The 21,562-nt window shown below is 53.2% G+C and overlaps 7 protein-coding genes across 7 annotated transcripts; 5 read left to right on the forward strand and 2 right to left on the reverse strand.

The window, feature by feature from the left end:
• Positions 1-2,572: 2,572 nt before the first annotated feature.
• On the forward strand, positions 2,573-2,979 carry BP01DRAFT_111423 (uncharacterized protein). The gene has a single exon (XM_025570320.1). The coding sequence runs from the start codon at positions 2,723-2,725 to the stop codon at positions 2,930-2,932; it is 210 nt and encodes a 69-aa protein (XP_025434725.1). The 5' UTR covers positions 2,573-2,722; the 3' UTR covers positions 2,933-2,979.
• A 1,786-nt stretch (positions 2,980-4,765) lies between these two features.
• On the forward strand, positions 4,766-6,337 carry BP01DRAFT_403293 (WSC domain-containing protein; the record flags this gene model as incomplete). Its single annotated transcript, XM_025578678.1, has 3 exons — positions 4,766-4,889; positions 4,937-5,208; positions 5,431-6,337. The coding sequence occupies 3 exons, from the start codon at positions 4,766-4,768 to the stop codon at positions 5,980-5,982; spliced, it is 948 nt and encodes a 315-aa protein (XP_025434726.1). The 3' UTR covers positions 5,983-6,337.
• A 2,548-nt stretch (positions 6,338-8,885) lies between these two features.
• On the forward strand, positions 8,886-10,907 carry BP01DRAFT_111487 (heme-dependent oxidative N-demethylase family protein). Its single transcript, XM_025570321.1, has 3 exons — positions 8,886-9,512; positions 9,584-10,064; positions 10,184-10,907. The coding sequence occupies exons 1-3, from the start codon at positions 9,017-9,019 to the stop codon at positions 10,662-10,664; spliced, it is 1,458 nt and encodes a 485-aa protein (XP_025434727.1). The 5' UTR covers positions 8,886-9,016; the 3' UTR covers positions 10,665-10,907.
• On the reverse strand, positions 10,662-12,011 carry BP01DRAFT_353056 (PRP38 family protein). The gene has a single exon (XM_025574082.1). It carries the CDS (start codon positions 11,916-11,918, stop codon positions 11,151-11,153), a length of 768 nt encoding a protein of 255 aa, XP_025434728.1. The 5' UTR covers positions 11,919-12,011; the 3' UTR covers positions 10,662-11,150.
• A 140-nt stretch (positions 12,012-12,151) lies between these two features.
• BP01DRAFT_403307 (uncharacterized protein) lies at positions 12,152-13,648 on the forward strand. The gene has a single exon (XM_025578679.1). It carries the CDS (start codon positions 12,385-12,387, stop codon positions 13,501-13,503), a length of 1,119 nt encoding a protein of 372 aa, XP_025434729.1. The 5' UTR covers positions 12,152-12,384; the 3' UTR covers positions 13,504-13,648.
• BP01DRAFT_413191 (WD40 repeat domain-containing protein) lies at positions 13,608-16,134 on the reverse strand. The gene is made up of 4 exons (XM_025578992.1): positions 15,756-16,134; positions 14,027-15,698; positions 13,728-13,969; positions 13,608-13,673 (listed from the first exon to the last, which is right to left on the reverse strand). The coding sequence occupies exons 1-3, from the start codon at positions 15,796-15,798 to the stop codon at positions 13,747-13,749; spliced, it is 1,938 nt and encodes a 645-aa protein (XP_025434730.1). The 5' UTR covers positions 15,799-16,134; the 3' UTR covers positions 13,608-13,673; positions 13,728-13,746.
• A 1,010-nt stretch (positions 16,135-17,144) lies between these two features.
• BP01DRAFT_371000 (putative DEAD box helicase involved in nonsense mediated decay) lies at positions 17,145-20,609 on the forward strand (the record flags this gene model as incomplete). Its single annotated transcript, XM_025576640.1, has 4 exons — positions 17,145-17,537; positions 17,599-17,957; positions 18,009-20,005; positions 20,053-20,609. The coding sequence occupies 4 exons, from the start codon at positions 17,145-17,147 to the stop codon at positions 20,607-20,609; spliced, it is 3,306 nt and encodes a 1,101-aa protein (XP_025434731.1).
• Positions 20,610-21,562: the final 953 nt, after the last annotated feature.

A 21,562-nucleotide genomic window follows, 5' to 3' on the forward strand; every position in this document is an offset into this window, starting at 1 on the left:
GTGATGGGCTGGTGGATCCACCACTGACTAGAGCAAATTAAAAGTGTCCCACCAAAGGGGGACGGACGGAGGGGGAAGGGGCTGAGAGACAATTTATTGCTTGTGGCTGCTATTTTTTGCGATGGGAAGACTTCGATCTGTTAGTGTGTAAGCTAGATGACTTAACTACGCCGTAGGTTGTTTTTGTTGTGGTCTTTTGGGTTGTTGCTGTTGGGGATGGTATTGTCACTGCTAGTAGGATGGAAATAGAAACACATTCTTTGTGCCTGATTCAAGACACTACTAACTTATCATGTTTACTCGGAGGTCGGGGATCCTTTGGCCCCGGAACTACTTACCATAATATGTACTGTACGGAGTACAGCACAGAGAATGGTTCAATTCGGTGAACGTGAGCCTCGCTGGAGTGCATCTCTCAGTCTCTCTCTTCACTTCGAGATGAGAGATTTGAAGGATGAAAGTGATCGGCGGGTGACTAATCCGATCGATCCTTTTCCACTGTTCATATAGAGCAGTATCCGTACTGTGTATTTCGTACTCTCCGTCAGCCACTTCTCAGCCGCCTCTGAGGCGCGGTTTCGAATTGGGGCGTTGTAACTCTGTCTGGGAGGGATCGTCAGGATAATCTGTACTGGGTAGTACTGTGTCAATGATGATGAAGGAGCTACTGGGTCAAGTGTTCTCACTGCCTGCAGTATATCGAGGCCAAGAAATAGGTGGCTGGCTGGCCGGCTGGCTGGCGGACCTTAAGCATAATAACGCAAACGTCCTACGGGTACACCAGCCACACGATACTACAACGAAAGTCAAGTCTTACTGTGTACTCTGTTTTGGGGGCGTGTTTCACTCACTTTCCTCTAGCGACCTGACAGTCGGGACAGCCGTAGCTCCCGCTAGGCAGATGCGCCCCTCCCCTCTTCCATCCCTCTTCATTTCCTCCTGGCTTGTTGATTGTCCTCGCACCTGTTTGAAACATTGCCCGACTGTGTAGTGACTACCTCGTACTCCGTACTCCGTACAGAAACTCACTGGGGGAGCTTCTGGAGATGATGGGGAGGGGATCAGGTCAAACCCCAAAGGAATGGCCGGGCGAGAACCCGGAACCACTGCGAGTTTTGTCGTCATCCATCTTCTTAGCTTTTGTGCCGGTGCTGGATGTGCCCAGCATTTGGGGAATTGGTGAAGCTCATTGGACGACACGCAGCCCTGCGCGAAGCCTAGTTGCTTGATGGTACAGTAGTTGGGGCGCACCACCAGGGATGTACACAGTAGCTGCTGCATGTGCACTCGAACTCGACAATACATTCATTCATGCGCATGCATAGTGGCCCTTGGCAGGTTCCGAGGAACTTTCAACCCGGCAGCCCGTGCGCGATGACTATTTTGCTGCAAATGGATGGTGGTTGGCATCTCAACTCGAACAACACGGTCGGAGGTCGACCTCCCCCCACGTAATCATGATGTGGATGGAGATTGCCGAAGCTTGTCTGGCTGTCGTTTCCGCCCAGTGTCCAATTGTACGCGGTGCCTGGAACTTGACACGAGGGAATTTCGAACCTTGGTGACCTTGGAATGGGCTGGAAAGAATTTCCTTGGGTGGTGTCAACGGGAATGACCGGCTCTTCCTTTCTTCAATTGCTCCACCCACCCACGGTCGCTCTTTTCATGGATGATTCCAGTTGAAATGGGATGGAGACAAAAACTCACTTGGGCTGGAGTATGGATCTACGGAGTAGATACTGCTGGAGTGAGTTCTCTTCCCGCCTGTTCCAGCCCCCCCTTCCTTTCTCCCTCCTGCCCAGGAACAAGCCATACTGTGTACCTCATCGACATAGACAGCTCGAGTCTGGTCAGCTCCGATCCCTTCTAGACCACGGTGTTCCGTCTTGTCTCGCCCGGCCTGTGACTCCACCGGTGCAGGTTCTAAGACCAGCGGCTGCCCCGTGCGGTGGCGAGTACAGGAAGTGATGCAGTTGTGGTCGTTACCTCCTTCTTTGCCTGGGATGATGGTTTTTGCGGTCAGCTTTCAGGCAATAGGATGCGCCGCAGATACTCCATAATACGTAGTATCTATGCTTATGCTAAATACTCAATTAGCATCCTCAGCCGACTGTGTACAGAATATACAGTGTTTCTCTCCGACAGAATGATTACAGGCAGAGTACCTTTAGGCCACGCAGTGCCTGACCAGCTCCCACCAATTGGCAGCCCCGGATCTGCGTCTGTGGCCTGTTCTCAAACGCTGAATAACTTGGCTCGGGTAACTACAAAGTGGCTGACCCCCGGTAGATCCATGCAATTTGAGCAACGTACTTTACATCAGTCCCTCAGTGACTACGGACAATACTGTGTACTTACGTACTCCCCGCTAACCATCTCCCCTCCGCCGTCTTGCCTTAGTAGCCTGTGTCAGACAAAGTGACGCAGGCAGAGAATCGCAATGAAAATCTTGCCCAATAAGACTGCCTTACCGAGTTCGGTCGGATAACTCAAGAGAATTGGCACCGAGAATCGCGGCCGCCCCCCTCCTCTCCTTCCGTTACCCCCTCCCAAGGATGAGGTTTCAGAACAAGGACCTATCGCATTTATCATGCAGCTAGTAACTGTGTCTGTATCGAATAAACATCGAGGTTTGCTTTCTGGTCTGCCGTGCGTGCTGTGACTCTGGACTGGTGCTGTCTGGCTGAAAAGCCCGGACTGCGCCTCACTAGTGTATGATTGTATGGATTGTGAGTCTGAGTCCGAGTTCACCTTGATGTCTATGACTCTTTGCTACCTTTGTTTCTTTGTTCACTTGTTGCTGTCGATGCTGTTCATCTTGTTGTCGTCATCGACTCCAGCGGTCCCCCTTTTTATCCTCGCTTGTTGTGCTCCGTCTGTTCTCCTTTCAGCCTTTCTTCTATTACTTTTTTCGTTTTGTCATTCGCCGTAGGCCCAATTGCGGTGGCGCCATCACGTAAGCAGACAGTCGAGAGTCTCCCTAGCAGATCGGAATTGGGATCCAGTCCACGTACTGTATGTACTACTATGTACACAGTACTATGGAAACCAGATAGGCAAGGTGTACGAGTGCTGGGCGAGGTGTCCACAGCACGCGGCACTGGGGGCGGGAGTCAGTGTTTCCAGATACTTCGCTTCTTTTTAAGATCGTTTGCTGTCAGAGTGATAAAGAGTGATTCTACTCCGTCTACTCCGTAGAGATAGAGGGCGTATTTTGTGCTAAAATCAATCTCGGCGGGAGATCAATCATCCCGTCCGTGGTAAGTTGTTACCTGGTCAAATCGAGGAGATTGTCTTAAAGCTCCGTACCAGCAGAGCGACGCGTATGGTCCCGACGGTTGGTGAAGCCACTAAGCCCGATTGTAGCCTGCAAGCTCCACTCCCAAGCGGGTAAGCCGGATTTTTATTTTTAATTCTTTTTCGGCCGTCTCTTGTCTGTTTCTGTTTTCACTTTTCACTTTTCCGTGGCTGTGTGTGTTTTTCAGTGGGAAGTGCTGTGTTACTCCCCCATAGTGATTTTGAAGTACATGAAAAGGGGTTTATATGCAATTCTTCGACAAAGAGATAATCCATGAAAGGAGGGTGGAATGCTGTGATCACTCTCACCGTATTTGATCTATACTTACGACCAGAGTAAATAGTAAATAAAATCTACCATGGTATACTCCGTACTCCGTACAGTGGAAACATCGGGACTGAGCCGGATCTGGTCCCATTCTGGTTCCTCCCTCCCACGACGCCCGCCCGCTGCTACTGCTGCAGTCCGGGTACTAGACTAGTAACTAAGGAAGTACTCCGTAGGTAAACTTACAGAGTACTCACTCCAGAGCAGTCTCATCTGTTTAGTTAGTTAACTTAGTCCACTCTGAACTTGCTTTCTTGCTTTCTTGCTTTTCTTGCTTTTCTCACCTCTTCTCTCACTCACTTTCTTTTTCTTGTTGTTAACAATCTTCTTTTTCTTTCATAGCCTCTAGTCCAAGGGAGCTAGTCCACACCAACTAACACGATCGCTTCGCGTTTGCTTCTCTGTTCTTCCCTTATCTACGCTGTCTTTCTGGCTCCATACGATCGCTCTGTTCCTTGCCTAGCAAGCCATTCACTTACCCCCCCCCCCCCTCCCCTCCCCTGTTCGGAGGTGACGATGCCGATAACCTGCTAATCCTACCGGCTTCGCCTTGAATCCTGTATCTTCGACTTTCCCCTCTTCTCCCCTCGATGTTTGGCTCTGCGTTCTTTCGCTCCTAAGAACGCCCCATCGTTGCTCCATCGCTCGTCGATTTCCACCTGTCGCTCGTTGAACCAGTTCGACCAGAAGTCGTCGATCGATCAACTTTTGGTAGGTTTCGGTAATCAATGTGGCCTCTGGCGTCTGGTAGCTGATCGACGTTAGTTACTTTGGCCTCGAACCAAGCCCACAAGGAACCTTCTGCGGGATACCTGATCCGACCGGCATTGTGGTAGCTTGAATTCGTTTCCAATCTCGGCACGGGCCTTCCGCATTCCATCACTTATCTTGAGGAATCTTCGAACAACCAACCTCTGCAGAACGACTAACCGCGTGATTCGAGGTTTGTCGTGCCTGCATCCCGTGATATTCTCCGAACCAATCCACTCGGGAGAAGAAGGTCGTTGTGAACTTGCCTCGGAAGGACCTAGTCTCCTTGTCTGTTCATAGCAGCATCTTCGGAGACGACTCCGATTCAGAGTCACCAGTATTTCGGCTTAGATATCATTACGACAGGTGCTGGTGAAGTCCTTGCCTGCCATGCGGGCTCAATTGGTGCTCCCGTCACTGCTCGGGGCAATCATTCTACTCGCTTGGCCAGTGTCGGTTTCCTCGTCCATCACCTACTGTTCGTCCGTGAATACCGGGTCTTCCCAAGCCGCAAGTATGTACTCGCCAACGGCATCTACGGCCTGTTCTGACCGTTTATAGATGAGAGTACCTTTCAATCCAATGGGCTTTGCGAGGATCACTGCAGCACCTATGCATTTGGAATTCTGCAGGGCTATGACTGTTGGTGTTCGAACATTGCTCCCAATTCTGCCACCAACGTGAACAACTCGAAATGCAGCCAAGATTGCCCTGGATATCCAGATGATAGCTGTGGAAGCACGACCAAGGGCCTGTATGCCTACGTTGAAGTAGTGGGCAACCAGCCGTCGGGCACTGCAACTGTCTCTTCAACTTCAACCACATCCACTTCGGTCAGTAGATCCCATGCTTCTTGAAGTATGCGCTTGTGAAGGATGCACATGACTGGATTTGGTACATGCAGTCCAAAAGGGACCGTATCTCTTCTCTGTCAAAATGGCTGTTGAGTGAGATTGTACCGGCGCATCCTTGACGAGTTGCTACACAGAGACAGTCCATATTTCACGAATGCAACTGCACAGACCACTGACTTGGTTTAGACATCTTCGACGCAGTCGTCGTCTACAACCACGTCGGAAGCTACCACGACCACTGGTCAGACGGTCTCGACCGAGACCAATGCTGGGGGTGCGGTCAAGACAGTCTTTGTTGGAGGAGGCCAGGCGACTGCGACGTCGTCCAGTACCAGTACTTCGTCCAAATCCACTAGTAGCTCGGGCATGAATGCGGGCACGATTGCTGGGATCGTGGTGGGGTCCATTGGTGGCGCCCTCGCAATCATTGCTTTGATATTCGTTCTCTTCTTCGCGAAGCGCAAGCAGCGTGCGAGCAGCCCTGATCCAAGTGTACAGAACATCCTACTGGACGGAAGACAAAGCAAAGGCTCACAGATGAGTTTCATGAAGGGCATGTTTTCCGATAACCATAGTCATACTCTCTCGGCCGGATCGTCGATCGCCGCTCACCGTTTGCCGACCTTTACGGACAACCGCATGAAGACAGATACTGTTCTCTTTGCCAATGGTCGTCGCGACAGCGATGCGTCACTCCAGGACAACGAGGACTATTCTCGTCCCGTGTTGCGGGTCAGTCATGTGCCATTTTGATTGTATGCTGTGTCCCAGGCTAACGAAGATCACCAGCTCACGAACCCGGACTAAGGAATGAATCCGGCAAACCGATCTCCTTGCTTGTCTTTTGTTTTACTGCATGTGTCCTCTCCTATGTCTATCTCGATTTGCGTGTTTCGGCGAAAACAGCGGTGTTATGATACCCATTTGTCACATAATCCTCTCGACTTTCACATTTTATTCGACTGCCTTGGGAGATGATGAGTTCGAGCTGTGAGCGACGCGACTCGACCCCGGCCCACACCACACCGAACCGCCGCCACTAACCAACCACCAAACCAACCAACCAAACCACACACCACCACCCGGTCCCATCATCATCCTCGCAATTTCTCCCCTTTTCCGCCGACCAAACCCCGCTTTTCCCAGGCAACGTGTTCCTTCACCAACCAAGCACAATCGCCCGATTGATCCCCTCTTTGCTCGATCTTCTACGCGTCATGTATCTGGTTCTATGACGCAATGACCGCACTCGGAAAAAGAGAGCAAGGGAAAGCGGTGAGAAAGAGAGAGAGAGAGAGAGAGAGAGACAAGCCCTACCGATCAAACACAAATCCATACGGACATGCTCGATTGGCCTGGACACGGGAAGAACTCACGGTCGCTTCAATGGTGCAGCGCGCTGCCGGATCATCCAATGTCCGCTTGTTGTCGACTACTACTCCTTTCACCATCCCCTGAATCCTCTACTACAACCCTCACTCGCCAGCTCAATGGTCGAGAGTGTTCATGTATATCGACGCACAGGACCTGTGTCACAGGCACAGGCTGAAGTACATACTCTAATAGATTAGCAGAGTCCTGTTTTCCTCTTTGTATTCTCCTTTCAATTCGCCTCTGTATCACAGTTGTTTCCTATCTTTCATTATTTATGTTCGAGTTCACGGAGGAGCATTATTCCTCCATGCATAACCGCCTGCATTGAATTCTTTGTTTACAGAATGTGTGATTGGCCAGTGGACGCTGTGCTTTGATCCTAATGGGCTGGTATAAAGCCAAATGATATAGCTTATGATCCCTTGGGCTTAGCAAGTATCACCTACCGTAAAACGTGACTAACTTTTTCCGCATAATCTTCTGAACCACCAACTTCGGTGCGGGTACATCCGTCACATCCGTTTGATGGACCTACTGAAAAACCTTGTTGATGATTCCTCCGAGAATAATGACGACGGAGAGGTAGATCGCGATGACACGCGCACAAACCCACACACCCACACACCCACAAATCCACACACACACACACATCCACACACACACTCCATCCTTTGCCACTCAACCTACTGGTTGGCTTTTTTCTCCATCGTCCAGGAACAAGAGATTCGATCCACATCACCCACCCATTTCACACCCCACCACAAAAACTATCCTTGAGCACAATCACTACCTTTTCTAATTTCTACTCGTGTGCTGACTCCTATCTTCGTCAATCACAATATAGAAAGCGGGTACCTGCATCATATTTCCCCCCTCGCCAAGCAGCTTGTGAGCGGAATCATCGTTCAGAGCATGATGTCATAGCTGTTTGCGTTCCTGGTGTTTTGCCTGTCCCTGACTGAGATGAACTCATCATGATCGGCAGCCTCGTTTCAGATTTGAGGGTGTGTTCAGCGTGTACCAACTGAACTCTTGGTCTGTGATTCTGATCGGCTCTCTGTGATTTGAGGAATCAGGATGAGATTGGGGGATGGTGGTTTTGAGGTTGACCGGGAGTAGTAGTTCTCTTCTCTTCTATGTACTCCGTATTGGTGGTTCTATCTTAGACGACCGTACTCGTTACCATATGATAGCTACTCGCGGCTTGTGTTATAAATGGACGGGTAGAGCAGCTGGCGATTGGTCTTACGTGGGATTTTGGTCATTGAGTATGCAGAGATCCTCAGGAACAGATAAATACCTATGCTAATGCTATACTGTTCTAACTGTGTACTGTATGTGTGTGTGTGTGGCACATGACCAGGCGGGATAGGGATAGCTTTACCCTTCCAGGAAATGCGGAGGTGTGCACTGCATCGACTGGACTTTTCTCCACTTCAGGTCGCTCGATCCGAACTCCCTTTGCCATGCACCAATCCAAGAGCAGATTGCTGTCTCCGGTAGTCATTCACTATGTCACTGTACGTCGACTTTGATCTCTCCCTGCTTTCCTTTGTGGGGGAGATAACGAGGGTTGAAGATGGTATCTGATGGCACTCCAGCCCCGCGAGAGTCTGGTTCTCGATACTGCAATTGTTGGAAGACGGAGTAGTGGACGGAGTTGACACCAGCAATCATTCAAAGAATGAGTGAATGGAGGTTGCAGACCCTACATGTGTCGAGCAAGACCTCTGGGTAAGGACAACACACGTTGAACTGCGGCGCAAGGATGCTCGACACACGGCAGTAGTGATCTCGCGGTGAGCTGATAAGCGCATTGCTGTGCAAGCATGTACAGTACAGTACAGTACATCAGCCAGGACACAGAGCTACCATCCATCACCTTGCTGCTCAGTACTAGTCCCATCGATAAAGCTAGTCACGCAGCAAATCATCTCCTAAGTTACCCCGTGGCGGTCGAATTACCTTCAAGGCATATATCATCGAGACCCCAGGAAACATCCAACTCACACACGCACATCACGGTCCTATCAAACCAGGCTAAGATGTCATGCATACCCCCCCCTCCCTCCTTATCAAATCCTCTCTGCATTCGCACACCCAACAGAGTAAAAAGACCTTTCGTGCACGCACATCACCTCCCCCGCTGAGCCGCAGCGACCGAAAATGGTAGATCGAAACGAAGGGCTAGTTACATACATCCATGCCCATCTCCGCCGGGGAGGTGAGGCTCGATTGTGGATCTTCCACGCGATTTCCTCTCTTCTTCTTATTAAGATGTCGCTGCGTCCGGGATGAGGGGACTTGGAGTGAGGATTTTCGGGACATCTCTACACAATACACAGCCCGTGGGAATCGGATTCGGTTGGGCGATCTACAGCCTACTTGATGAACTAGACACTCCACCTGGATCATGGATACGATATTGAATCAGAATAATGTCTGGCTGCTTGGCCTGTGCATGCTCGCGCTCTCAGGGATTTATCTCGTGGGAGAGCGGTTGCGCAGCTACACCAGATCAAACCGCCGCCGCACACGCCAGCCATCACCGTCAACAAACGAGAAGCAAGCACCCACCAACTCCCCGCCGGCCACGTATGTGGACGCTCTCCCGCCGCAGCGCCGGCAGTCTCTCGCCTCGCTGCCACTCCCGGTGGCGTACAAAGACATCGACGAGGAGGAGATCAAGCAGCACATCCTGTCTATGACGGCCGACTACCGCACCAGCCCGGACCGAAGATACACGCCGACGGGCTTCTCAATCGGAGAGATCAAGGCCCTGGGCGAATTCCCGGACTACGCGACCCTCAGCGGCGTGCCATTGCCGCAAGCGTACCGGGAATTCGACATCGACAGGGCGCTGCCTCGGCCGTACCGACCTTTTCGATGGGCATATCATCAGACGATGTGTGAGTTGGCCTCTGTCTCTCTACTATCCCTCAGCCCAGCATATGCTAATCACTGATACGACAAACAAAAGCCCTCACAAAAATGGAATCAGACTGGTGGATCGAGCTCGAAAACACCTACCGCGCCCGCATCGCGCAGCGCCAGGCTCTGTACGCCCAACACGGGTCGAATGTCCTAGGCTCTCTGCCGGGCTCCGAGCTCGCGTGCAAGGAGCTGATGGAAATGGTGCTGCAATTTGTCGCGGCGCGCTACCCGCAGTACTTCCAGCTCCAGAAGCTCGCGGGGGGGAAGGGACACGTCTTTCACAACCGCATCCTCGGCACCGCGCAGGACGTGGGCAGCCGGCACCCGCTGGAGATTTTGATTGAGAACATCCCCGAGGACTTTGGGATCATGTTGCGGGACGAGCGGACGGGGTTTTATTTTTTGCGGGCAGGCGTGGTGTGCTCGTCGCTGGGGTGGAATGTGGGGACAAAGATCGGGATGCAGCTGCATGAGATTCATGAGAAGATTCCGGATTATAAAGAGAAGATGCAGTTTTCGATGGATCGGTGGGTTCCCTCTCCCCCACTTTTTTTTTTTTGTCTTCATTCGGGTGAACAGAGCAGAAGGAAGAATGGCTGTTTCTTTTGAAACACAGGCTAATAATTTTTGCTATCTGGCGATGTAGATTCTTCACGAAAATGCCCACCGACAAACCCATCCAGCGAGGGTCCTGGGGCATCGAGGTGGGCGAACCGCTGTACATGCCCAAGGGCGACCCGCAGGAGACACTCCGCGAGACCCAGAACCCCGATCTGAAGCTGGAGGACTGCAACCTGCGCGTGGACTGGCAGACGCTGCGGCGGCTGCCGCTGTCCGCCGCTGTTGTGTTCAACTTCAAGGCGCTGTTCACGCCCGTCACCGAGTTCCGGGATGAGCCTGGGGTGCCGGCGCTGGCGGCGACGGTCCTCAAGCAGGGCAAGAGGAATCTGATGGAGTATAAGGGGACGTGGCATGTGGAGCATGTGGTATTGCCGAAGCTGGAGAAGTGGGCGGAGGAGCAGGTGAAGAGGGGGTTGGTCGCTAAGGGCTGGGAGGTGGCTACGCTGGAGGATAGTCCGTGGTTCCGGGGGTGGCAGGAGAAGTGGCATCGGCAGCAGGGGTTCTAGTTAATGCTTTTTTGTGTATGAATGGTTATTTTGTATCTGCTTAGAGTGGAATAAGGTAATCCTGAGAGACATTTGCATGTAGATACGCCGAACGTGCCTCAGTTGAGGGCTTATCTATCTGAGACGGCTTTCCTGTGTCTCAGGAGTCCAGCAGCTCCAAGTGTTCGACCAGAGCCCTCGCGGGTTTTGATCGCGCCTGAGCGTGACGAGCAATGGGTGACTGAGCTAGCCCAAAGCTCGAATTCGAGGTTGACGCAACACTGCCGGCCTTGATGCAGTATATGCAGACGGTCTGCACAGGGCTTGCAGGGGGGATACCGTCGCGCCGCGCACTGCGTGATGTAGTCTCTGGCTGCGGTCAACCCACTCGACCAACCCCGAGCAGCTAGTCCAGTACCTGTAATAAACTGATTAATTGCTTCGCGCGCGTCGACCAGAAGCCATAGCCTCCCAAATCGACGACACAAAAAGAACCCGAGGAGTAATTCAATCCTCCTCCTCCTCTCCCTCCTCCTTATCATCATCACTCCTCTCCATCTCGTCCAATTCCGCTTGCAAAGGACTAACCCTCTCCTCCAACAGCTCCAAATCCTCGAGTTGCTGGCGGGCTGGCAACTTCCACAGACTCGTCCCGCACACGCGGTCCTTGGTCAACAGCTCATCGACAAACTGATCCATGTACGTCAGGACGAACGAGTCGCGCACGCGGCGCTTCAGCTTCCGGTAATCCAGCAGCAGGGGTTCGAGCGTTTTGTAGACGTCGGCCGCGGGGAAGGTTAGGCGGACGTAGAAGGCGGCCAGCGCGCGGAGGTATTTGAAGTCGCCGCGGGTTTGGAGGATGGCCGCTTCGGGGTCAACGTCGTGATTCTCATTGCTGTTGTTTCCGGAGGAGTCATCGTCCTCGTGTCGGGGCTCACGTCTGGTGTCATTGTCCTGGTTTGTGTCCGAAAAATTCAAATACTCCAGAATAATCTCCCGGTCCGGATTCAGCTGCAACAGCTTAAAGGCCAAACACAGAAACGGGGTCGGCTTCTCAGCCACCCCATACACCCCGCCGATGCAGGTCAGCTCGACGGCGCGGTCGCAGAGAGTGGCCGCGTTCAGGCCGAAGCATTGCTCCTTCCAATAATAAGAGTCGGTGATGCGGTCGCGCACGGCCTTTTCGAAGAGGGTGGCGGGGTTGACGCCGCGGATGAGGGGGCCGGTGTAGCCTCTGTTGTCGAGGAAGGTGCTTGCGTCGGCGCGGTGGGTCATTGTTCTCTTTCAGAGAGGGGAGGGAGAGGGGGCAGGTGTATCGTTTAGGTGGAAGAGTGTGTCGTTGTGTCGTTGAAGGAGATGCCAGGTAGGTGTAGGTTAGAAGTGCAAGTGAGAAGGAAGCTATTCCTGCAGTGGCTCTCGGGAAGTGCCATGCCAAGCTTTTTTTCTCTGGCTCTTATCGATAATCGCGCGGACAACGCGCGCTCTTCCTACTCTAAGTTACCTGGGTGAAACATGGGTTGATACTTGTTAATTGTTTATGCGTTGACATCGAGGCGGACCCTGTCCCGCCTGATTTATTCCAGGATGCGTGTCAATTTGGAGTCTTTTAGTTATAACTAGTTAGTCCAAACTTAAAAGGGCGTGCCTGTACCTGAATCCTTGAAGGCAGTTAACTCTACCACATTCCCCCCCCCTCCCCCCGCATAATCCATGCAGTCACCATTCCGATCGCATCGCAAATATGGTCCTTCTGACCTCCTCCACCGTCTCCATCATCCTGTCGTCCAGCATCATCTGTCTGTTCACTTTCCTGCTGTTCCTCTCTGGATACCTCCTGCAACAGCAATCCGTGCGCAACATCCAAGACGCCATCCGACCGCCTCCACCACCACCACCAGTATACCCCATAAACAACGAGGCAACCAGCAACGACATCCTCGCCGATGACGCTGCCGCATCCTCAAAGAACCACCAACAGACCCTGTCCTCCAGCTCCACCGAGCACAACCCAGACAAGAATGCAGCCCCAGGAACATACGCCTACCTCCAACTCCTCTCCACCCCAGACCCGGCCGCCATCTGCTCCTCCATCCTCTTCTTCCACCAACTCACCGGAAATGAAAACCACACGGCCATCCAGGACCGCCTCTTCATGTACCCGCGCGAATGGGACGCTGTATACACCAGCCCCGACCACCCAAACCCCAACCCCAATCCCTCCAGCCAATCCCTCAGAGAATCAACAATATCAAAATCCCTCCAACACCTTCGCACCTCCGCCCTGACCCACAACATCTGGCTCCTCCCAATCGACACTTCCACCATCACCACCTCCTCCGGTTCAGGGTTGTCCGACACAAAACTCCTCCGTCTGGGCCAAATCCAATTCGTCCCCTACGACGCAGTCCTATACCTGCAATCCCCGGGGATGGTGGTGGATGTGAGCCGACTCGATTCTTTGCTCCTGGACAGGCCGGTCCCCGGCAAGCATGATCCCGAGCGGGTGGAGTCGTATAATAATGCGGCGTGGATGGCGATGCCGTTGCGGCCGGAGCGCGAGGATCGGTTGCCCGGTGGGGGCGTGTATTTGGTTACCGTGAACAATGCCGGGGGCAGGTTAGGGCAGGTGGAGGCTAGGGGGCATGTTGTTACTCCGGGTTTTGAGGGGGGAAGGGGGGTGGTTAGGGGGGTACGTGGGGTTGAGGGTGAGGAAGACGACGATGAAGGGGCTGGATATGTGGTGTTTGAGCAGGAGGGGGATGGGAAGGTGAAGTGGGAGGGGAATGAGTTGTATGGGGCTTGGAGGAAGGGGATGGAGGAGGTTTGTCCGGGGGTGGATTTGGAGGGGTTTTATGAGTAGGTGATTTGGGGTTGGGGTTTGGCGTTGATTTGGGGTTGGTATTCATGATGGTAATGATTTATGAGATGATTTTGTGGATTGGCTATGAATACGGAGTTTGCCGACGACAAGGCATTCGATAACTGACTGGATATAAAAGTAACAACCCCGTGTAGACTTGCTATTAGGGTCTGTATATCGTCAGATCTCGCGGAAGGAACGCATTGCACTCAGCGATCACGTACATCCCTCTCAACTAGTTGGTTACCGAGGAACTCCAATTTCATACCCCAACAAGACCTCCGTCGTATTCCCCTCCCATCCTCTGTTCCCACTCGTCGACACCATAAACCGACACGCCTGGTCAATATACAACTGCGACACCGTCCCCGTGCGATGCCCCGGAATGATCAAAAACGGCACCGTCGAGTGCCGCGTCACCTGCTCGTGCTTCAGATCGTACAGCCGCAAAATATCATGAGATGCACTAGAAGGGTCAGTCAGCTGTCCTGAATCAAAAGGAATTAATGCAAAAGGACCCCACCAGACAATATGTCGCCCGTTGGGCATCGCCCGCAGCGCCGTCACCGGCCCGCTACCCTGCGGGAACTTGAACGTCCGCTCCGGATCCCTCAGCCCCTTGTGCAGGCTGTATTCCTCGACCGTCCCGTTTCTCCGGCCCGCGTAGATGTAATTCCCGTCCGGGGACCAGCACGCGTTCATGCACCAGGGCGGCGCATTGCGCGGGATAATCCGCGCCACCGGGTCGGGCTGTCGCCGGTCCCAGATGCGGATCGTGCCGTCGATCGATGCCCCCAGGAAGGTGTTGTCGTTGCTCGGTGTGTGCTCGGGCTGTGCCGGCTCGCTGAACGCACTGCTCTGTGCGGTCGGTTCTGGCTCCTCCGCGTGTGGCAGGCCGTTGACCACGGGCGGAGGCTGTGAAGCCCCCCCATTGGACTGTGCTGTTCCGCTCGAATCAGGCGCCTGGTCCATGGCATTCAAGTCTGCGGGCGCAGGAACGGCTTCTGCGGGGGGCACGGCTTCTGCGGGGGGCACGGCTTCTGCAGCGCCATTCTGGCTCGGCTCCGGGTCACCGGCAGCATCAGCGTCAGGAAGCACCCCGTTGGTGAGCGCTTTGCTGAACTCGTCATCCTCATCGATACCGAATGCGTTCCCAGCTCCGCCGGCCTCTTCACCACCCGGCCCGTCGCCATCGCCGAACAGAGAGTCGGCACCGCCAAAGAGCGAGTCCGCTGGCGAGCCCGCCTGCGGGTCCGGGCCAGCGTCATTGTCGCCTTGGTCGTTTGACGTGTCCATGAACCCAAAGCTGTTCTCACCCCCTGCAGCTTCGTAGTTGGACGAGTACGTGCCATTTGGCTGCGGGGGCTCGACGACATCTTTCGGCACCGGTAAGCTGGACTCCGGCCGCATCTCAATCGCCGAAATCTGTCCGGCGCTCGACCCGAAAGCGCGGCGCGTCTGCCCGGTGTTCAGGTCCCAGTCGAAAACCCGCTTATCCCAGCTTCCAGAAAGCAAGGACTTCTCGTCCGAGGTCAGGGTCAGCACCGAGACGGCCGAAGTGTGCTGTCGCAGCAGCGCGATCTCCTTGCCCTCTTCGTGGCGCACGGACTGCAGTCGGATGTTGCCCGACTCGAGCCCCGACAGCAGCCACAGGCCCTCGCTATGGCTGGCCAGCGAGTAGACCGGCGATATCGTGTTCCCGTCCATGTTCTCCCAGTAGGTCATCAGCACGCCGGCCTTGATCACGCTGTCCACAAACGGATGCCGCTGCGCTACCGTCAGCATCAGCTTGCTGTTGATCGAGTCCACCCAGTTGAATTTGCGCACGTATCCGTCCGAGCCGCCGCTGAACACCCACCGCATGTCCGCGGTGGCCGTGACTGCGTTGATCGAGGTGCTGTGGGGGGCCGCTGTTGTGGGGACGATGTCGAAGGTCGAGGCCGTGAGACACTCCGGTCGCACGGGAGGGTGGTATACGGAGACTGGCGAAGCGACATTGGCAGCGCCCGGCGGCGTCATCTCCACGTCCTGGTTCTGTTGCGTCGCGCCGCCGGCGCTCTCGGAGACATTGGACTGGCTCTCCGCGTCGGCGTCGGCGTCTTCAGCGTCGGCGTCCGGGTCGTTGTCGTTAGCTCCCTCGTCCGCGTCTCGAAGGGCATCTTCCATTTCGTTATCAGAGCTGCCATCTTGGGAGCCTAGGTCGCGAATGCGTTAGCCGACGGCTGTTCGGAGGTCATGGGAGAGGCCATTACCCGCGAGATCGCGATCATCATCGTCTTCTGCGAGGGAGGCCATATTGCGGCAGGGAACCGTCAATTATAGCTAGCTTTGTGCCAATGTCAATAGATAGTGTGTGTGTGTGGCTCCTTTGAGATTGCGTATGCACGGTCGAGGTTGTTGCTCGAACGCTTGTGGGGGTGAGGCTTCGATAAGAGTTCAATGGAAGGCAATTGTTGATGTCGCATGCCATGCGCGCATACTTCTATTTATTTCGGATGATGCTTGCGAGTATAAGATATTCTGGGGGAGCACATTTCTCTCAAATTCATGGGTCGGAGGGAGTTAGCATCTCGAATTACACTGCCCACGAGTAGAGTACTTCAATGTAGGCTTGGAGTTGCGATCCGTCGCGGATTGCGCTGGGGCGCTCTCTCGGTGCGGGATCATTTCCCCGATACAGTCCACGCTGACCGCCTACCGATGCCTCAGGTTGGTAACGAGGCTGCATACGGTTTAGCGTCGTTTTCGACTCTACACGCCTTGTGACAACATCCAAGACATACACACTGATCTAGAGATCTGACTGAAGGAGTAGCTAGTTGGGTGAACTTGAATAGGTGGCATATTGCTAAACGGAGCAGAAATAGCACTGATATTCATGTCTGGATGGCCTGTTTGCCGTCATTCGTGTCCAACAAACAGAACGGTCGTTGAAGATGGCCCAGCTTCCTGTTTGCAAGCTGCTCGTCAAGCTGCAAAGCTGGCTTGATTACAGAGTCCGTGTTACTGGATCAGGCGGTGCCAACGCTGTTCTGTGCTGCGCGCCGGTAGACATGTTAGTCGACTCGGGATTGAATAATTATGGTCTACCTACCGTAGCGACGAGCTGGACTTCGGATAACACTGATCAGTTTCATCATCCAGGCCGATGACAACTGAGAGAATGCTTTAGTGAAGCAGATCATTTAGTCTGAGCCTGAGATCAAAGCCTTGTGTGAATTGTTTCACTTCCCTGCTGACCAGGTGACTTCACCCATCCGAGACTCTGCCTTCCACAGTCGGAAACCTTCTCCTTTTCCTCGACTCTCTATGCTGCTGGGATAAGAGCTTTTCGTAAATCTCGCCCTTACTACATCGAGGATAGCTTGCCTACTCTTCGTTTACTCGGACTTGTACGTGGGCAGAGTGCTTCAAAAGCTATCTTTCCCCTCAAACGCAGATCTTCCAGCCCTTCAGTCGTGGACAACACATCCAACTCCCTCCCCTGAAGGGACACCTTCTGGACATCGGCAGGGCTCTTCACTGAATACTGTTTACTTCCCAAGCATTGAGCACGAACAAAGCTATCATCGTCGTTGACACTCGCGCAGACGCCCAAACACGACCTACCTCGTCCCACCTTCCCGAACTAATCCCGCAACATGAAGCCGAAGAAGCACAAACGCGGTGTCTTCCTGCACACGAGTAAACTCTCTGAGCCAGCAGAAGTTTTCCAAGATAAGAAGAGCCACGCCTGTCCGGAAATCAGAAACTACCTCCTCCCTCCAGCAACCACAAGCTCCGAGCCATGGCTGAACCGTCCAGAGCTGCCCTCTTCGGAAGAGATCATGGGTACCGTGGATGCCAACGATGACGACTTCGTCGATCTCGTTCCCAATAACATCTTCGGTCCCTGGGAGTCAAAGAATGCATACCTGAAAGCGCACTATGAGCTGCTGAGAGAAGACGCTGTTGCCCCGCTAAGGGATGCTGTAGCACATGTCCGCGAAAACCCCAGAATGATGGACAATAAGGTAGCTTCGATCTACGAAAAGGTGAGCTGTTCTGTTAAACCGAGGGTCTTGTTCGTTTGTGGCTCACCTTCGCCATTGCCAGGTACATATCATCGGCCTTACTTGCGCTTCGACAGGGCTGGGGTTCCGTATTCAATTCTCCACACACCGTGCCGGAAAGAATATTGCCTGGGAGTACTCAAATCGATTGATTACTGGGTCTCTTCTAGCACTGACTCCCAAAGATGATGCCTTCCGCACCAAGTGTGTCGTTGCGGTGGTGGCGAGCAGAGCTCTGGAGAGCGTTAAATTGAAGCCTCCGGAGATAGATATCTTCTTCGCGAAGCCCTCTGATATCGAGTTCGACCCTCAAAAAGAGTGGCTCATGGTCGAAGCTAAAGATGGATACTTTGAGTCGGTCAGACACACCATGACCGCCTTACAGAAGATGGACCAAGAGGAGTGAGTGCAGTCCCGCTGTTGTCTCTGTGTGGTGTTGATGGTGACATGCAGTTTCCCCCTATCCGACCACATATGCCGCCTTGACCCTGACATTAAACCACCCGAATACGTCAAAGCCAATCCGCGTGTTGATCTTCATACTATAATTGACGACTGCAACGAAGACATTCGAGTTGACCTGCTTGCAGGATGGCCCTCATCACCAATTGGAGATTGCGATGCAACTCAGTGGGAAGCTCTCCATAATATGTTGACCAAGCGACTATCCATCGTGCAAGGACCTCCGGGAACTGGTAAGACGTATGTGTCAGTCCTTGCCTTGAAGATCTTGCTTTCGAATATGAAGCCCAATGACCCACCCATCATCATTGCTTCCCAGACAAATCATGCGTTGGATCAGCTTCTCGGACTGGTTTCGCTTATAGAGGGGAGATATATTCGCCTTGGGGCGCGTAGCTCTGACCCCTGTGTCAAAATGCGTACTCTGTTTGCTATTCGAAAGAATGATCCCGGCTTTGTCGGTGGCGGCGTTATGGCAGCAGCCACTCGGGATTGCAGAATGCTTACCCACGAAATAGCCGACCTCTTGGAGCCATTTGGTGCTGAGCATGCGGGTGCGCCGCTGTCGTCTGAGACTTTCAAGCGATATGACTTGTTGACCGACGCTCAGCTAGATCTACTGAGGAAAGGAGCCGAGGACTGGATTAGCTCCGAGCAGGATGACGAAATTGACCCCTTGGTTGCTTGGCTTGGCGAGGAGGCGGTGCCCTTCCAGGCCGAATATGCAGAAGATCACTTCGGATTCGAAGATGAGATAGATCTGGAGTACGAACAATTGAAAGAGCTTGAGGGGGAGCAAGGCCTTGAAGATGACGGTGCTGACTATCTAAAAGGCCGCTTCCTTAATCTTGTTGAGACCATGTGTGGGCGAAGTCACTCCGTCTCCCATGTGGTCACGGTGGATCATACTAAGGTTGTAGACTTGTGGAAGGTCAAACTCGAAGCGCGCGGACACGTATATGATACTCTTCGGCAGCTCCTCAAAGACAAGGTTACGAGACGCCTTCGCGAGCTTGCTTTCAAGTATCAAAAGGCTTGCAAGTGGCTGCAGGCTAGTAGATGGGAGGTAGATCATGCGATCCTTCAAAGTGCGAAAGTCATCGGGATGACTGCCACCGGCTTGAGCAAGTACAGAGGTCTTGTATCGAGCCTCAACCCGAGAATCGTTGTAATTGAAGAGGCTGCCGAAGCCATTGAGGCCCCAATCGCCGCTGCATGTTTCAATTCACTTCAACACCTCATTCTCGTTGGCGATCATCAACAGCTGCGCGGTCATTGCACTGTGCCGGACCTGGAAGGAGACCCCTTCTACCTTGATGTCTCCATGTTTGAGCGGCTGGTGAATAATAACCTGGAATATATCACCTTGCGCTGGCAGAGACGAATGCCTCCAGAGGTGCGACAATTACTGGAGCCCATCTACGGCAATCTCGAGGACCATGGATCCGTTCTTCAGCGATCGAAAGTGGTCGGTATGGGCGACCGCCGGTCTTTCTTCTTCTCCCACAATTGGCCGGAGAGCCGCGATAGCTTTGCCTCAAAATTCAATGAGACGGAAGCGCAGATGATCGTGGGGTTCTTTGTTTACTTGTTGCAGAATGGGGTGCCTGTCCACGACATCACCATCTTGACTTTCTACAACGGACAGAGAAAGCGCCTCCTGAGCCTCTTGAAGAAACATCCCTACCTACAAGGCTTGTACCTGAAGGTTGTTACCGTTGATTCGTACCAAGGCGAAGAGAACGAGATTGTCATCCTTTCCATGGTACGCAGTGGCGGGGATAACATCGGATTCTTGTCTATCGAGAACCGCGTCTGCGTTGCCCTGTCGCGCGCCAGATGCGGGTTCTATATCTTTGGGAATGCAACTTCTGCTGCAACCAACAGCGCGCTGTGGGCTCGTGTGCTGTCCATCATGAAGCCTCAGCGAGTTGGAGTGGAGCTGCCATTGACCTGCGTCAAGCATAAGGTTATGGCGTGGATGAAAGGTGGGTTTGCGTTCAGACGTGGTAGGGGTTTATGTCAAGGCTGACAGGTTTCATCGCAGACCCTTCGGAATGGGAGTACATCAATGGTGGGTGCCATAGAAAATGCGGCGAGACGCTCGACTGCGGCCATGCGTGTAGCCTCAAGTGTCACAGCTTTCCACATTCCGAAGTTGAATGCGACAGCATCTGCAATAAGGTGTGGGAATGTGGACACAAGTGTCGGTCATTATGCTCGCCGCAACATTCGTGTTTGTGCACGAGTTGTAAAGAGGACTTGGCAACAGGTTATGCAACAGCAGCAGCGACAGCGGAGGAAAATGTCCCGGTGGGACCTCAAGCGGATCCCCGCCCCGAGGGCATCCGAGTCTACCAAGCAGATGCCAGCGTCGGATTTACAGAGCACGACGAGACCTTGTCAGAGAAAGCGCGAGCCAATGGGTTATTGAGCTTACCGGACTTGTCCCACGCAGTGGAGGAAGATCTACTGTTGGAGGAGGACGAGGGGCTGGGGAGGGGCCGCAGTAGGAATCAAGCAGTGGGGCAGGGAGCGACGACGACTCGCCTACGGCTTTCAGTGTCACTCCTGGATTTGTACGATGATTGAAGCAGACTGGCCATGACTCGTGTAGTCTCGAAATAGAAGTTCCTTCATTGCAAAGGTCTCAGTCCTCTACTCGGTTCGATAGAATCCACGTACTTACTGTGCCGTAGTCAATTAGTCCACAGGGTGCCGAAGAGACTCGGTGGAGATCCACACCACCTTAAAAACCAGACCGACCATCGATGATGTCAGAGCCCCTGTACTGTCGCTGCTTATTGGCTCCAGGGGATTAATTCCCGCGGCTGAACAACGATTGACAGGCACAGTCCGGTTTTCTCTGCTCTTCTCGACACTTCCAATCTCTCTCCCTTGCCTTGATTGTTGTCGTCGACCAGGGCACCACGTTCTGGACCGATCGATGTTGTTAGTGCACTGATACTGGTACATGTACAAGGCTGTACGGTAGGTACAGGCTCCTCCACTGCTGCATGCACTGGGGTCATTCATTCACCGAATTATTTGGGGAAATTTGGGGAGAATAGTCCCTGCAAGTTTTGGGTCCCTGAGAGATCCATCATGAACTTTAAAAGATGTTGGTTATCTCTCCCCGGGCCAAAGGGAGCGGTGGAGAAGGAGGGGGAGGAGACCATGGTTAGCACTCTAGAACTGTTATTTATGTATAGGTACGGAGTACTAAGTACCACTAAAGAGCCATCGGGGGGGGGGGACAAGAAGTACAGTACCTCACTCAGCTCACTGGTGTTCGTTCACATCAACACCCCACCTTCTCCTCCTCCTCACTCCTCCTCACTCCCCTGTTTCTCCCTCTTCTCCCTTTCCCTTCGATCCCAGCCTCCTAACAATAAAATTCATTTGTACAACACAACAAACCACCCTCCCTGCAGCCTTGCTGGTTGGCATCTCATCCCGTCAATCACACCCACTGCAACCCCTCCGATCTTTGTTTCCATTTCGTTTCCCGCGTCGATGGAAGAATCGGGAACCCTCTGAGCAGC

This window comes from Aspergillus saccharolyticus (assembly GCF_003184585.1).
Source record: "Aspergillus saccharolyticus JOP 1030-1 unplaced genomic scaffold BP01scaffold_3, whole genome shotgun sequence".
Taxonomy (NCBI): Eukaryota; Fungi; Ascomycota; class Eurotiomycetes; order Eurotiales; family Aspergillaceae; genus Aspergillus; species Aspergillus saccharolyticus.